General features: G+C 43.1%; 1 protein-coding gene and 1 pseudogene across 3 annotated transcripts in view; both read left to right on the top strand.

Annotated features, from left to right (window-relative positions):
- Ston1 (stonin 1) overlaps positions 1-6,134 on the top strand; it is a 46,392-nt gene extending 40,258 nt beyond the window's left edge. For 2 of the 3 annotated variants that reach the window (XM_034514301.2, XM_076942461.1), the window contains exons 3-4: positions 1,661-1,863; positions 2,594-2,815. In XM_034514301.2, coding sequence (XP_034370192.1) covers positions 1,661-1,863; positions 2,594-2,668 — 278 coding nt within the window. In that variant the 3' untranslated portion in view covers positions 2,669-2,815. Of the gene's footprint in view, positions 1-1,660; positions 1,864-2,593 lie in introns of all 3 variants that reach the window. The other variant, XM_034514300.2, reaches the window with a different exon arrangement.
- A 3,657-nt stretch (positions 6,135-9,791) lies between these two features.
- Positions 9,792-10,087, top strand: LOC117717076 (LYR motif-containing protein 4 pseudogene; annotated as a pseudogene).
- The last annotated feature ends 7,155 nt before the right edge of the window (positions 10,088-17,242 follow it).

The following is a 17,242-nucleotide window of genomic DNA, read 5'->3' as shown; positions in this document are numbered from 1 at the left end:
TCAGGCCTGGAGTTTGTGTTCTCTCTGCAGTAATGGAAGGGAGAGGCCGTGGGCTGAGTGTAAGTGCATCCTGGCTGCTGCCAGAAGTCTAGACAGGATGAAGAAAGGACTGTGGGAATCGCACTCATCTCTGCCTCTCTGACCTCTCTCTGTGCGGGTGGGTGGTTGCCTGAATGCATGCCTGTAGTCTCACCTGCAGTGACAGATAGCTTATGGCCGCTCAGAGGCTGCTGTTGTACTGTCTTCTGTGTTAGTGGGTTGGAGCATCTGCTGGTAACTGATGGACAACCGCTCCAGGCCTATTACAGCGTCAGAATTAGACTAGTCTTTCTATAAGAAACAGGTTATAAGAACGAAAGGTGATTTATCTTTCAAAATAAATTAGGCAAAGTCTTTTAAATTCATCCTTTTGTGCCTAAAACTATGCTCTGATGAAGATGTTCTTTCTTAAGCTGTGTCAGTAGCATAGCATAACCTAGCTTTTGAAATGACTTTTTAAAGTTACATTTATTTAAAGGTAGATTGAACTGGATATGACTAGATACTATGAACCATGTGAGAGGACCATGGGACACTTGTGAAGTTAATAGAGGGACATATACTTTACTGTTTTGGTTGTTTGTTTCAAGATAAGGTCTCAGGCTGGCCTCGAACTCACAATGTCGCCTAGGATGACCTTACATCCCCAATCTCCTCTCTCTCTCTCTCTCTCTCTCTCTCTCTCTCTCTCTCTCTCTCTCTCTCTTGCACACACACACACACACACACACACACACACACACACACACACACTGTAATTCTTAAACTTTCGGGGTGCACCCAGTACCCCTGGATTTTCTGCCTTGCTTAGCACAGGGTAGACCGCTGTCCACACAATCTGCACGGTCCACTTCACTGATGATAAATGTTAGACTGTATGCTTGTCTCTACATTGTAATCTGTTCCAGGAGAAGCTTTTCAGGACCATGAGAGGGAATTTCAGTAGTGAAAAAAGTGCATCCCACTAAAACAAAAAAGTATTATATTATATTCTACCATAACAAAAGAGCCTAGCTTACAAATCAGGCGTTTGAAACCCTATCACCTAATGTGAAGTTTATCTTTGCATTATCTAAAAATAAACACTGGTTTAATCAGTGACTGGGGGACTATTGGGGTTCATTCGGTCTACTCAGGGAAAACTTTTCTAGGGGCTGAAGTACACTGTGGCCAAATGTGTTTCATAGAAACACTGTTTCTTATCTTTGTCTAGAGAACCTTTGTAACGTTTGTATCTAAAGCCATTTGTAGGAGCTGGTCTCTCTGGGCACACAATGTAATAGTTTTTCTTTTCTTTTTCTTTTTTTTTTTTTTTTTAAGATTTATTTATTTTATTTATATGAGTAAATTGTAGCTGTCTTCAGATACACCAGGAGAAGGTACCAGATCCTATTATAGGTGGCTGTAAGCCACCATGTGGTTGCTGGGAATTGAACTCAGGACCTTTGGAAGAGCCATGTCTCCAGCCCGTAATAGTTTTTCAAGAGCTATAGCTCTCAGCATGGCTGGATTCCAGCTCTGTCGACATTCACTAATGGGCTCCTTACTACAGTGAGATGCATGCTCTAGACTATTCCGTGACCTTTGGAGCATCCTGACCCTTTGCTTTGGTTTCTTCTAGGTCCTGATCAACCCCATTGTCTGTCATACAAACTAGAACTTGGATCAGACCAGGAGGTTCCCTCGGATTGGTATCCGTTTGCTACTGTCCAGTTTTCCATGTCTGAAGCCGGTGCCTCAAGGACAGAGGTGAGGTCTCTGGGAGTGGAGAGTGACGCCCAGCCTCAGAAGCACGTGTGTCACCGAGCTTGCTACAACATCCAGGTACCCCAAGTGCCCTGGTTCAAGTCAGGGTTTCTAGATCTGGGGTTGGGCCCGGCCTGGCTATAAATACTTGTTTTGCCCCTTAAGAATCAACCAGTTCGTCAATCAGTCTGTCTGTCTGTCTGTCTGTCTGTCTGTCTGTCTGTTTCCCTTCTCCCTTCTCTCTCTGATGATACTTGACAAGGGAAAAGCTGAGAGCTCAGCCAGGGAAACTTAGAGGTCACTGTTGACTTCTGTTGAGAAATCTGTATGTGTGGACTCACTTCTTTCTTACTTGTAAAGTTAGTGACGGGCAGCTGCTACACTGTGCCCTCCTGTCTGCCCTGAAGGCCACACATTCCTAAGCAGCTAGAAAGTGTACTTTAGAAGAGCTTGGCCTTGCCAAGTCCTGTCTGCTCTTGGGTCAGCCCCTTAAGGACCCCTGAATGTCCTTCTTGGCTCAATCTGCAGGACTTGTCAGAGCATGGCAGACTTAAAATAAACATGTGGTGAGATCCTGATTTTAGAGAGCTTCAGATTTGATTGTAAAAGGAAGATCTGGGGGCTTGGTTCCCACAAAGCAGAGCAGAGCAGAGCACCTCACTATGGAGTGGGTACAGGGCAGTGGATGGACCGTGTCTATGTCCACAGGGTGATCTGGTCAGGGTCTCTCATCAGGATAAACAGTACAGAGAGCTGCTGTCTGTGTCATGTCTACTAACATTGCCAGTGTTTTGTTTTCTTTTAACAGGTTGAAATAGAAAAGAAGTGGATTCAAGTAGATGGAGAAGACCCAAATAAAGCGGGTGGCTGTATGACTCAGTAAATGGTGACACCGCTCGGGTCAAACACAGAGCTTACACACAGGGCAGGACATCTGCTGCTGTGTGGTGGGACTGAGTAGCAGCCTTAAGCCAGAGATCCAGGGATGAGTCCTGAAACAGGCCATCTGCCTGTTACTCTTCTGATGCTCTGGAATGTGTCTATGACTCGTACCAGTTACATCTTGTTGAAACTTGGAGGCACTGCTATCTGACATGAGACCTGCTGGCCAGTTTGGTTGAAGGGTATTTGGATTACTCGGTGACTGTTTTATAATCTGAGTTATGTGGTTCCCCATCTCCTGTTTTCTGTGTGGGACAATTTGAAAGGATGGGAAGAGTTAGGAGGTGTGGCTTTGTTGGAGGAAGTGTCACTGGGGGTGGGCTTTGAGGTTGTAAATGTCCAAGCCAGGCTCTCTCTCTCTCTCTCTCTCTCTCTCTCTCTCTCTCTCTCTCTCTCTCTCTCTCTCCTTCTCTCTCTGCCTTCAAATCAGGATGTAGTACTCAGCTACTGCTCCAGCATTGTGAGGATCTCCCCACCCCCCTACCATGATGATAATGTGCTAACCGTCTGAAAATGTAAGCAAGCCAGTAAACAGCATCCTCCATGGCCTCTGCAGCAGCTCCTGCTTCCAGGCTCCTGCCCCGTTTGAGTTCTTGTCCTGACTTCCTTTGATGATGTACTGTGTTGTAGAAGCGTAAGCCTTTCCTCTTCAGCCTGTTTTTGTCATGGTGTTCTATCACAGCAATAGTATCCTTTACTAGGACGTTAGCTGAGAGTGTTTTCATTAGCAGATGTGCAAAGTGGAAGAAAATGTATGTGTAATTCTAGTTCAACTGTAGGGTCGGAGAAGTGGCTTGCCACTCCAGTCTCTAGTGAGGTGCCAGCAGCATGAGCAGCTGTAACTCTGCTTGGCATTACTTTTACTACTTACCAGGATAAGTCAGTATCCTAAACCTTAGGAAATTTATGTTTTGAGGATTTCTTTGTTTTTTGTTTTGATAAAGAGTCCTTCATGCTGTGTTAATGTGCATCCAACTCATGGCGAGCCTTCTCTGTGACACGAGGCTCTCTTCCCCATGCACTAGGTTTGTTCTGAGTAAAAACGTTATGAGCAGCTGTTCCAAACCACATTTGCTTGTTGTCCTATAGAATCTATTTCATGCATTTATGTTTTGTTACATTCACTTTCATCTATTCAAATAGATTAAAACAAACACTCATGATGGTTTGTACCAATCAAACTTTATTGCTCTCATCATTTTACTGTAAAGGCACAGAAAACAAAAGTCAATGATAAGAATGAGTTATATTGCTCTATTTTAACTGTGTGATACATCACTCATAATGTTTGCTTGAAGCTCATTGTTGATGTATATGTATGTTAGTATGAATTTGATTAAAAAAACCACCATCATTCCTTATGTTCTGGAGCAGGCACACCTCACTTTAGTCTGCTTGGAACAAACACGGAAACTGTTGAGAAACTATGCTGGGAAATCCCAGGGAAGTTAGCTAGGTTAATCACACCTTCTCTGAGGTGTTTCATGGCCTCCTGACTGTAAAGTACTCACCGTAGGTGTAGATGGACTTGATGCGTATTCATAGCGCAAGAAAAATAAAACAGAGGGTCCCGACCAAGGCATTATTCTTCCTGACCTAAAGGTTGGCTAATATGTGTGGATTACACTGCCAGAGTCTTTAATAAGTCACAATCAACCAGACTTTGGGACCCTCTCAAGCTTCGGTATTAAGGCTGGAGAAACAGCAGACTGACACAAGCCCAGTTTGAGTTTCTGGAGCAACGTTGATATCATTAACAACAGGGTACAACTGCATACTTGTTAATTTGCACATCTATTAGGACCTCAAATATCCATTACTTAGTGTTAAGCCAACATTAGGGATGAGTGGCTTTTAAATACCATCCTTCTGACCTTAGAAACAGCAGGAAGTCAAATGTAACTTCCAAGCCCTGCATGAAAACTTACTGGGACAGTGTAAGAAGAAAAATCTCTCCCAGGGAAGCCAGTAGTGATCTTCGAAATCCCTGCTTTTAAATGAGCCCAGGAAGGAATTCAAGAAGAAACACTCCTTTTAAACATTTTAATTTGGGTAACTTCTTCATTGTTTCGGCTCGAGCTGGCCCACGTTTGAGGGCCAGAAATGTTGAGAACTGCACTACCCCACGTTTGGGGGCCAAAATGTCTCGGACCGTTCTGTCAATGTTGGAACCCACACTGCCAAAAGCCTTGGGGGCTAAGTTGTTAGCCCGCACTGCCCCAAACAGGTCCGGTCTGCAGGTCAGGGTTCAGCAAGAGAGAGAGTGAGGATAGACTGGAAGAATGGAGACCAGACAGAGTGTGATTCAATCCCGTTTATTCTTCAGTCTCTCTTTCTAGTCAAAGTCCCAAGTCTTGAGTTCCTAGTCCCTAGTTCCTAGTTCCTAGTCCCTAGTGCCTACTACTACTTCCAAGTTTTTCCTCCAAGTGCCAAGTGCCTAATACCAAATAATCCTGCTTCTGAGTTCTCTAGTCCAAGTGTCTTCTTCCTCAATGCCTAATTCCTACTCCAAGTTGTACTTCAAGTTGTACTCTCTAACCTAATTCCTAGTTCCAAGTTGTACTTCCAAGTGCCTAATAATCTGTTGCTTTCTTCTGTCTGCCTCTTGCTTTTTATATGTCTCACTTCTAAGCCACGCCCTTAAGTCACGCCTTTAAGTCATGCCCTTAGGCCTTGTCTCTAAATCTGATCTCTAAGTTACTCCCTTAAGTCACACACCTTTAAGTCTCACACACCCAAGGGAAGATCCTGGGTATCTAAAGCAAGATGTTATCAGAGTGTGCTCAGTTGTTGTAGGCTATTGTAATCATGTCTCTTATCAGGGTATATGGCTCAAGATGGCTGAAAGGATGATAGCCGCCTTCTGTCGGCTCCCCACACTTTACTTTTGTGACCACTTTGGAGTCTGCAGCCAACTAAGGACACCACCAGTTTATAACCTGTTTTTCTGCCTTCACTGCCCTGGTCCGGTCATCTGGGCAGCTCCGGACCACATTAACTGTGCTAATGAGAGCATGGGTTGATAGTTACATGATCAGTTATGTAGGACTGAGCATACGAACACTTTCCATGTCTGTGGGAATGGCTGTTTATCAATTACAAAAGATACAAAAGCCAGCTCTCCAGCTCGCCTTTAGGTCTGGTCTGTGTATCAGAGAACTGCAGTTGCCTTTTATTCAGGAGCTATGTTTATGATCAAGCCCATTTCCTATGAAGTTAGACTGTTTCTTTAACAATGACTGTCACAGTGTTTCCTTAACAATGGCTGTTCCAATGTTTTACTCAGCATATGACTTCCTGACCTATTGTTACAAACAGAGAACAGACTGAACTTGATAATCATGTAACAAAGTATTTTGTAGATTACATATTGATTTTTACAGAATTAAAGATGTATTTCAAATGGTTCTTGCTATTCTGTGGACTTACATCTTCTGCAAAGCCTGGAGCTTTGTGTGTGTGTGTGTGTGTGTGTGTGTGTGTGTGTGTGTGTAATCAATTTCAATAACCTTAAACAATTGTCTCTGTCAGGTTTATGTTCACTATTAAGGAGTTTTTGGACATGACATCTCGGCATAGCCTAGAAAATGAATACCAACAAACTCTATTTGATTGTAATGTAATAGATGATTAAGAAAAAAGATTGATTTTATTATTTATCTATGTGTGTGTGTGTGCACATGAGTGCAGTGCCTGCAGTGGCCAGAAGGTATGCTGCATTCCCTGGAGCTGAAGTTTCTGGCAATTATGAGCTTCTGAGTGTGGGTGCTTGGGAACTGAACTCAGGTACTCTGAAAGAGCAGTGTGAATTCTTAACTTGTGTCATCTCTCTAATCCTAGTGATTTTTTTAAAAGGATATATAATCATGACACATAAGGATATAGAATTAACCTGAATGCCTCCTCCCTGAAGACTGGCTTTCATAGTACCAGAAGGCACCATATAATCTTCCAAAGGAGAGAGGAAATCAACAGTTCTACCTAGCTAAGATACCTAAGACCACATCAACAACCATCATGACACAGTAACCCTAAGGGCTCAGCAATGATGTGCATGTCTTAGCTGTAACCAACATCTCTTTAATTGGAGTTAAAACCTGCTCAACAAGAGGGAAATCATGCTCAGTACTGGAAACCTAGCTAAATACTCTGTGCTGTTAAAGTCATGGGTATTGGAGAAGACTCTATAACCACTATGTTACTGAATCATCATAATTCAGTAAATAGTCTAACAAGCATTTGTCTTAGTCAGTGTTGTATTGCTGTGAGGAGACACCATGACCACAGCAATTCTTATAAAGGAAAACATTTGAGTGGGACTTGCAAGTTTAGCCCAGTATGAACATGGTGGCACACAGACAGACATGGTACTGAAGAGGCAGCTGAGAGTTCTACATCTGCATCCCAAGGCAGCAGGAAGAACAGAGCCTCTGAACCTGACTTGGGCTTCTGAGACACAGACAAAGAGACAGGCAGAAACAGGACAGAAAGATTGTAAGTGTGAGAAAGGCGGGGAGTTTGCAGTGAAATTCTGTTTCCCAGGAACATTGAGGCTGTACCCATACAGTCTCACCAACATGGCTGCCCAAACATGAGCTGAACACAGATGACACCAGTAAACATGCCTAAGTGGGCAGAGAAAAGCCCACAAAGGCTCAGCCCTACAAAAAGAACTATAGGCAACTGAAGAAAGCTGGGATTAGGAAACATACACACCATTGGCGACTGAACACGAGCTGCTCAGCCCTAAACAGCAACATTATGCTGATGGAGCCTATAGTTACTGATATATAGCTATATGCATATATATGGAATAACGACTAGTGAAAAAAGAAGCCATGAATTTGAAAGAGAGCAAGAAGGAGTATATGGGAGGAGTTGGGGGGAGGAAAAAGAAGGGAGAAATGTTGTCATTATACTATATTCTTTAAAAGAAAATACAAATAGTGATGATATAAGAATGACACATAGGACTGTGAAATGAGCATATGCATATGAATAAAATATGAATTCTATTTAACTCATTAACTACTGAGGGAACTGGTAAGATGTGTTATAAATGGGTTTAAGAAGCATCGCAAAGCAGAAACACATAGGAAGTAAGAGCTGAAAAAAAGTCACAGAAAGATACTAAATCAGTGGTTCTCAGCCTGGGGTTATGACCTCTTTGGGAGTCAAATGATCCTTTTACAGAGGTTGCATGTCAGATATTTACATTACAATTCATTTTTTTTTCTTTTAAGATTTACTTACTTATTTCATGCATGTGAGTACACTGTCACTGTCCTCAGATACACCAGAAGAGGGCATCAGTTCCTCATTACAGATGGTTGTGAGCCACCATGTGGTTGCTGGGAATTGAACTCAGGACCTCTGGAAGAGCAGTCAGTGCTCTTAACTGCTGAGCCATCTCTCCAGCCCACATTACAATTTATAACAGTAGCAAAATTACAATTATGAAATAGCAACAAAATAATTTTATGGTTGGGGACCACCACAACAGGAGGAGCCATTTTAAAGGGTAGTAGCCTTAGGATGGTAGAGAACAGCCATGCTAGATGCTCGAGTCTCTGCTGACAGTGGTCAGTAATTCCTCCTATCCTAATACAATTAATTTGCCTTCTGTGGAGTAGGATCAAGTCCGTTAATATCAGTTTTCTTCAACTTACAGAAATGATAAACAATTCTAAGAGAAAGTGTTCTGTTTAGGGTCTTTGTGTTTTTTTCCCACCCTAACATAAGCTAGAGCCATTGGGACAAGGGACCTCAATTGAGGAAATGACTGGGCTGTAGTAAGTCTGGGGACATTTGACTGGGCTGTAGTAAGTCTGGGGACATTTGACTGGGCTGTAGTAAGTCTGGGGACAGTTTGACTGAGCTGTAGTAAGTCTGGGGACATTTGACTGGGCTGTAGTAAGTCTGGGGACATTTGACTGGGTTGTAGTAAGTCTGGGGACATTTGACTGGGCTGTGGTAAGTCTGGGGACATTTGACTGGGCTGTAGTAAGTCTGGGGACATTTGACTGGGCTGTAGTATGTCTGGGGACATTTGACTGGGCTGTAGTAAGTCTGGGGACAGTTTCTTAATAACTGACATGGGAGGGCCTAGACCATGTGGGTGGTGCCACTTCTGGGCAGGTGACCTTGGGTTGTAGGAAACAATCAAGCTGAGCAAACCATGAGAGCAAGCCAGTAAGCAGCACTCATCCCACCCCCCCAGCTCCGGATCGGCTCCTGCTTCCAGGTTCCTGTCTTGAATTCCTGCCCTGACTTCCTTGGATGACTGACTGTGATTGGGACAAGTAAGCCAAATAAACCCCATTCTCCTCAGGTTGACTTTGGTCTTTGTCTTTGTCACAGCAATAGACACCAAACTAAGACCTAAGAAAAAGTGTTGATGGCCTCAGTGAATGAGCTCCAAACTCCTTTTGTCATTTTTATTTTTTAATAATTGAAAATTACATTTTCTTTATGTATTTTTCTGTCTCTTTCTGTCTCTGCATCTCTGTTTCTGTCTGTTTCTATCTCTCTGTCTTTTTGTCCCTGTCTCTGACTCTCTGTCTCTTTGTCCCTGTTTCTGTCTCTGTGTCTCTCTGTCCCTGTCTCTGTCTCTCTATCTCTCTGTCCCTGTTTCTGTCTGTTTCTGTGTGTCTGTATCTGTTTTTATGTCTGTCTGTCTGTCTGTTTCTGTATGTGTGATGGCAGATGCTGTTACCTGTTGGGCCATCTCTCTAGCCCTACATTTTTTTTTTTTTTGACAATAGGATAAACTTTGTCCACAGAATGGAATCATACACTGTTGTAATATATAAACAATGTGCATTAAAAAAAGTCCTCTCATCCCTCATATTATAAGAAAGTGGATATTTGGCCTCTCCTTAGCTGCCTGCCGCCCTGTCTGCGAGCAGGCTCTGGGTGAGCCAGTCCAAGCCACTGCTCCATCCTTCCAGCATGCTTTTTGCATTATTTGACATTTGGGTTCAGTTAAACATGGGACTTCTATGAAGGAGAGCCTGTTTGGTTTTGTTATTAGTTTTTTTTTTGTTTGTTTGTTTGCTTCCAACATGGCAGCCTCCAGCCACACACAAGTTTTAGATTTGTATGGGCAATGATGAGAGAGAGAGAGAGAGAGAGAGAGAGAGAGCAAGCATTTCAGTGCCTACAATTATAGAATGTATGTTGTCAGGAGAATAAGAGATGCCTTCTGAGAAAATAAGAATGTAAAAGACCCTATAGAAATTCAAGTCCTGGTGAATAAGGCCAAAAGAGACTCTGACATAATCTGCAGACAGGTCCATATTGGCCAACTGTACTCAACTGACAAGCTTATCATGAGAATCAAGAGAAGTCCAGGACATAGGAACCCAGCACTAGCACTGCACAGCCTCTGCAGCAGAACTGACCACGTCGTCAGCATCTGTTCTATGTGGTGGACCCTCCCACTGCTGGCTGAAACAGCCTCTTGCTCTGCCTGCCTTGTAGGAGCTGATAAACTGAGTCACGTTTGCATTCTGTCACAGCTGTTATGTGAAGACATGGCTGTGCCTCCTCAGTTTGGGTGTTAGAATGAAGAGCTGGAGGTCACTCAGAATAATGCTGTGTTACCGTGTCTCCTCGCCATGTCACCCCATCTTAAAGGTCACCCACATTGTATAGAGCTCTTACAGACTTGGTGTCTTGGTCCTTAACAGTAAACGTAATTATCTCTCTATCCTTTTGTACCAAATAGACCCATTATAATGAGAGAGACAGACAGAGAGAGAGAGAGAGAGAGAGAGAGAGAGAGAGAGAGAGAGAGAGAAAGAGACAGAGAGAGAGAGAGAATTTAATAAATTCAGTTTTTCTTTAGCTCTTAAGGCTGATATCTCAAAACAGCATATGAAGGATGGTGAGATGTTTCAGTGAGTAAACAAATGTGAAAAACCCAAAACAAAACAGAATTGCACCAGCCCTTCATGGGGACCAGGCTGTAGAACGTTGGCTTAGACCCTCCTTACAATCACAGAACTTCCCTTAAATTGTTGAGAAGCAAAGGACTGAGTTGATCAACTATTCTCAGTTGTTCTCTGTCAATCAATTCTTCCATTCCTTTCCCCTCCCCAGCTCCATTTTCACCTAGTCTGTCCTGCCCCATTTGTGTAGATAGTCGGTCATTTCTACATCAACTTCCCTAGACCCTGCCCTTTCCCTGGATGTGGTCACTCCTTTCCAAGGCCCCTGCCTTAACCCAGGGCTCTGGTGTGGGGTCACATGTATTTGGTGAAGTATTGACATTTACCCATGTGTGTCACTTGTGAGCATGCCATGAATTCAACCTGATGACCTAAGTATTTCTTTCGGTTACATGAAATAGAAACTTTTTTTTTCTTGTTATAAGTAAATTAGTAAATCCCTGCTTTAACTGGTATTGAAATGTGAATTTACAATTAATTTTTAGAATATTAGGGTTGAACCCAGAATTCTACACACACCTCATAAGCACTCTGCCTCAAATTTATCATTCATAACTGATAATTAACTTAAAAAGGATAGTTGCTGGTCATGAAACAAGATAGTCGAGTTCCACAATAGAACTTGCTAATTATATTGTGCCTTTAAAATCATTGTTGCCCATGATTTGCAGGATTAAAGCTGAAGTGAATGAAATGTCCCTTCCACTTTGAGGTTTGTCATTTACCCTTCAGTTATCGGCACCAGCGTGGTCTTCCAGACCTCAAGAGGAAATGCCGCTTTTTAAGTGTGTTGACAGATCTAAAAACCCCCGTCTTTGTTCTAGCCACCATAGCTAGGAAAGCCAAAAAGTTGATTTGTAGTACACATATGAAACAGCAGATGGCACTCTCAGGCAAGCCGCTGCTACCCGGGGTCAGAAGCCTGTGTGTTTGGTGCTTCAATTTTGATTAATAAAAGATCTTGACGACACTTTATAAGCATTTCAAAGCATTGTGAGTCGGAGGAGCGTAATTAAAATTAATGCAGTAGACAGTCTTTTAAAAGTATTTCTAATGCCGTGTCTAAAAATGCTGTTGAATTGTTCAACTTATAACAATTTTACACATCCAAAAGATTTAAATACTATGCTTATCTCTAAGCATTTCTAACTATTAAAGGGACAGGAAAATGTGTCCTTTTTCTTCATTTTCAAACAAATGCTTTATAATCACTTATATGTTAAACCCTTCTACTTAAAAAATACATGTAAAATAATCCATCAATTCTTTTTCATGTGTCTCAGGGTCTGAGCGAGCAAATACACGCTTGCCAAGTACTCCATGATACCTCGGCCCAGGGGCTAGCCTTTGTTCTCTTAGTCCTTAGAAAGCCTTTTTTCCCACACCCAGGAACCTTTCTGGGTAGATTTAATCATCCTTCATAAAGCACATTGAATGCTTTCTTTCTAAAATTCTTCACATCATAAATAATCCTGTAAATGTAGTCGAGCCATTCCTAAAGGTGTCCTCCACACTGTGAGGCCAAAGCGGATGCTGTGCCACTTTGAGTGGCCTCAAATTCTATGTCCTTGCAATTAGACATCTTGCTGGTCATTGACTGGTTTGCCGGGCTTACCATCTTGTGTCTACAGCTTCTTAGTATTGGGAATAAACCAATGAAAAACCAGTGAACTCATATAAAGGGTATATAACTCTGGAGGAGGCAGACAACCAACAGATAGCAATTTGTGATTATTGTTATGCAGAAAAACAAAGCGGGGCTAAGGTAACAGAGTGGTGTGATGAGGTTGCCATGACACCTAGAATAGACAAGGAATGGAGCTCTCCAGATCCTGCAGGGTAGAGGAAGCCCAGCAGAGGGCGCTGCGGGAGCACAGACACTAGAACAGGTGCCTGTCGTAGCAAGTGGTGCCGATTATTATTCCAGGGAGGCTGGGACACCCCAGTCAGCTGGTGGAGGTTTGAGGAGCAGATCAGAAAGGTCATGAGTGGGTTGGGATGGAGATATGCTAAGGTTTCCTGGGGAGTCGTCAGAACTTTAGAATTTATTCGATGCCCAGAGGTGACGATCTTTGTGTTAAGCCGAATCTGTGCCAAGTTGAGGTGGTGATGTGAGGATCTTACAAACAGAAAAAGTAGTCTTAGAGCTTACTGACATAACCAAGATTTCTTAATTTGTTCATGTGGCTATAATAATACACCTTAGACTGAGTAATTGATAAGGAACAGAAGCTTATTTTTCATTGTTCAGGATGTTGCCAAGTCTAAGGTTAAGGTCCCAGCATTGTGAGCCTGGTAAGGCTCCTTTCCACACCCACAGTGCCTCCATACTATGCAATTACATGGTGGAGGGGAAAGAGCCACCATTAAGTGTCTTTAAAGAGACACCAGGGACACTAACCCCATTCCTAAAGATGGAGCCCGGCAGTCTCACCACCTGTGAACATCCCTGCCTTTTAATCCCACTAGCTTTAAAGATGGATATCGGTGTGTGAATTTCAGGACGATGGGAACATTTGGCTCAAAGCTGGAGGACTGTGGCGATGTGGTTAGGGGTGGTGACCGGAGACAGAAGATGCTTAGACTCAGAACATACCTGAGTTATAGAAAGAATAGCATTTGCTGATGGGTTGGATGTGCATTAGGAAGGATGGAAAAGAAACAAAGATGATTTCTACACTTTTTTTTGGCCTGAAAAACTAAGAAGACCACCGTGGGAGAGTGTGTCTTTTATGGTGTTTTGGGAGAGAAGGTTTGCTAGAGTAGGTATCCAGGTAGGCAATGGGGGTGGGGCAGAAGATACTGCCATGTAGATCCCCCTCTTTTGTGGTTAGGGATGTCCTGGCTCAGTAGGCTGAGGAGTTAGACGGGACGTAACCTAGGTGTCTTGGTAACTGTGGTCTCTGGATGTTAAGATCCACATCCTTGAGGCTGGTTCTCCCCACCACATCAGAAATTAAGACAGCGTGTCTCAATGACCACACCAAAGAGCATTCTGACACGCATGCTCTTTGCATGCTTGCAAAGAAAACTTGCAAGGACATTTTGATCCTGGGAACTGTACAATAGAGGGATGTCACAAAGATGGTACCCATAAGGAGGAACTTAACATCACAGGAGGGAGAGCTCTGGCCCTAGACAGCTTCTTAAAAATCCACAGTGCAGAACCTAATGAATAACTTATTCTTACCTAATAATGAATAATGAATAACTTATTCTTACCTAAGGGATGCTTAGTGGGCGTGTGCTCACAGGTGTGTGCATGTGTGTGTTATAATGTGATGTAGAGGTCAGAGGACAACTCTCCCACAGTGGTGTTCAGCTTTCTGTCCTGTTTTAGGCAGAGTGTCTTGTTTGCTACAGCACACACAAAGCTAGCTGGTCTAGCTAGATCAGCGGTTCTTAACCTTCCTAATGCTATGAACCTTTGATACAGTCCCTTTGGGTTGTAGTGACCCCCCCACCCCTCCAACCATGAATTATGTTCATTGCGGTATTATAACTGTAATCTTGCTACTGTTGTGAATCATAATATAAATGTCTGATATGCAGGATCTCTGTGACCCTATGAAAGCCTTGTTCAACCTCAAGGGGAAGTGACCTACAGGTTGAGAATCACTTGTCTATAGTTTCTCCTGTCTGCCTTAAATTTCAAATGGTTGCACTAGGCTTCCAAGTGCTTGCATTGCTACCCTTTTTTTTAAACCTGGGTTCTGAGACTCTAACTTAGGTAAGCAGGCTCACATAGCAAGTACATTATCTACGGACCAGCTCCCCAGCCCCGGCTTAGTCATTATTACTGTATTTTATCTCGTGTGCTAAAAACATTTTCTCATTTGTTGTCAGTGCTAAGTAGGAGAAGTTCTGTGTTGTCTTTCAGCCCACACCACCCACACCAAGTACTGCTTGTAATTTAGGTTCCTTGGGTACGCCAGCTCATATCTCTTTAGAACTTGATTGACTCTGTGCAGGATGTTACAATCATTACAATTTCAAATCAGTTTAGTCATTGCTTCAATACTTCCATTTTGTTTTTTTTTTTTCTTGATTGATCTTGGCTGGGTCCACATCATGTCATGTTATGTTATAAAGAAACTTTAAATTTTGTTATTAAATTCAATGTAAGGATGAAGTAGTTCGGGAATTTCAGCCTCCAGAATACATCCAATTTCTTACTGAACATAAAAAAGTATAGCACTTAATTCATAGTTTTTCTTTTCTTTTTAAAAAAGTTTTATTTATTTTATGTATATGAGTACACTGTCGCTGTCTTCAGACACAGCAGAAGAGGGCATCAGATCCCATTGTAGATGGCTGTGAGCCACCATGTGGTTGCTGAGAATTGAACTCAGAACCTCTGGAAAAGCAGTCAGTGCTCTTAACCTCTGAGCCATCTCTCCAGCCCTTTTCTTTTTAAAAATATTAATTAATTAATTAATTAATTAATTAATTTATTAATTTATTTAATATATGCAAGTACACCATCGCAGGCTGGTGGTTCTCAGCTCTTAGGTACATATACAACTGTAGTCCAATGCTTGGCTATGAGTATCTGCATCTATCTCAGTCAGCTGCTGGTAGAGCCTCTCAGAAGACAGCCATGCTAGGCTCATGTCTGCAAGCACAACATAGCACCAGTTATAGTGTCAGGGTTTGGTGCCTGCCCATGGCATGGATCCCAAGTTTGGCCAGCCACTGGATAGCCTTTCCTTCAGTTTCTGCTCCTTTCTTCTCCTTGTATTTCTTTTAGACAGGAGCAATTTTTAGGTAAAAAAATTTGAAGGTGGGTTGGTGTCCCCATCTGTCCACTGGGGGCCCTGTCTAATTACTGGAGGTAATCTCTTCAGGTTCCATATCCCCACTGTTGGGCATTTAGGTTAGGGTCACCCACATTGAGTCCTGGGAGCCTCCTCCATCCCAGGTCTCTGGGACTTTCTAGAGGTCCCCCACCCACCCCTTTCCTCGCCGCTGTATATTTCCATTCATTCTCCTGGCCTTCTGGGCTTCTCTCCTGTCTCCCTCAATACCTGATCTTGCCCTCCTCCCCCCCTTTCTCCCCTCTCTATCCAGTTTCTTCTGCCTCCCATGATTATTCTGTTCCCCCTTCTAAGTAAGATTGAAGCATTCTCACTTGGGCCTTTCTTCTTGTTTAACATCTTAGGGTTTGTGAGTTGTACCATAGGTATTCCGTACTTGTTAGCTAATATTCACTTATCAGTGAGTACATACCATGCATGTCCTTTTGGATCTGAGTTACCTCACTCAGGATATTTTCTAGTTCCATCCACATGCCTGCAAAATTTATGGGGTCCTCATTCTTAGTAGCTGCATAGTATTCTATTGGTAAATGAGCAACATTTTCTGTATCCATTCATTGGCTGAGGGACATCTGGGTTGTTTCAGTTTCTGGCTATCACCAATAAAACTTATAAGCCGTCCCTCTAATGGTCTGGCTCCAGCTTTAGTTTTCTTGGAAATGTTGGTCACCCCTTCAATGCGAGATCTTTTGCGGCATGAATGCTTGGGTACTCTTATAGTTAGGTGTGAATGTCCCCACAGATTCCTGTGTTTGAATAACACAAAATTGGCACACAGCTGATGGTGCTGACTAGGGAAGTTGTGGAATGTTTAGAAGGAAAGGCCCTAGCTGGAGAAAGAGGGTCACTATGGGCTGTGTCTTGAGGATTAGGTCACCCTGCTTCTGACAGGCCCTGCCGCATGCTCTCTGATGTGAGCCCCAGCTGCCATGTGCTCACCTTGCTCAGAAGACAGCCATGCTATGACGGACTAGGTCTCCTCAAACCTTAAGCCATGTAATTCTCTCTTCAGTTGCTTCTGACAAGTATCAATGCAAAAAGTTGACTTAACTACACTGACCCACACAAGGGCATTCTTATGACCTTGAAACTGAAATGAACCATTCCCTCTAAGGAATAAATAACGGGCAAGGTATCTCTGATTTGTGAATACTCTAGATTTCAGTCTCCCTGTCCTTTCTGGGAGATGATGCTGCAGGCTTGGGAGGAGTGAAAGGTGATGCTTAACTGTGGCACTTGTGAGGGGCAGGGGGGTGTCCCCTAGCTGTGGCACTTGTGAGGCCCCTAGCTGTGGCACTTGTGAGGGGTGGGGGTGGCGCCTAGCTGTGGTAAGTGTCCTTTTCTTTGGTGCCTTATTTTGATATTTTCACAGTGTCCAGGGTAAGTTCCACCCAGAGGTCTGAAGTGCTATCAAAGAGACAAGGAAAGAGCATCTCCAGGAGTGGCGTGGATAAATGCCAAGAGCAGGCATCTCCGCCGGGTAATTCTGAGATATTCTGAAACCCTTTTCAAAGGCTTTGCTAAGTACTCACTGTGGAAAGGGACGCACTCTGTATTAAACTTGCACTGGGATCAGAGACAGCTGTGCTAGAGTTGCCAGCTAGATGATGCTTGTAGCTGCCTTTTCATTTCTCTCCTTCCTTTGGTGGTTAGCCCAGCCCCGTTAACCCTGCATCCTCCTTGAGGCTCTTGGGGTTTTCTTTTTTCTTTCTACTTCAGGTGATTGACACCAGCCACTCAGATCTC

Source organism: Arvicanthis niloticus, chromosome 11 (assembly GCF_011762505.2).
Source record: "Arvicanthis niloticus isolate mArvNil1 chromosome 11, mArvNil1.pat.X, whole genome shotgun sequence".
NCBI lineage: Eukaryota > Metazoa > Chordata > Mammalia > Rodentia > Muridae > Arvicanthis > Arvicanthis niloticus.
The sequence above is the reverse complement of the archived record's forward strand: the minus strand, read 5'-3'. Positions and strand labels throughout refer to the sequence as shown.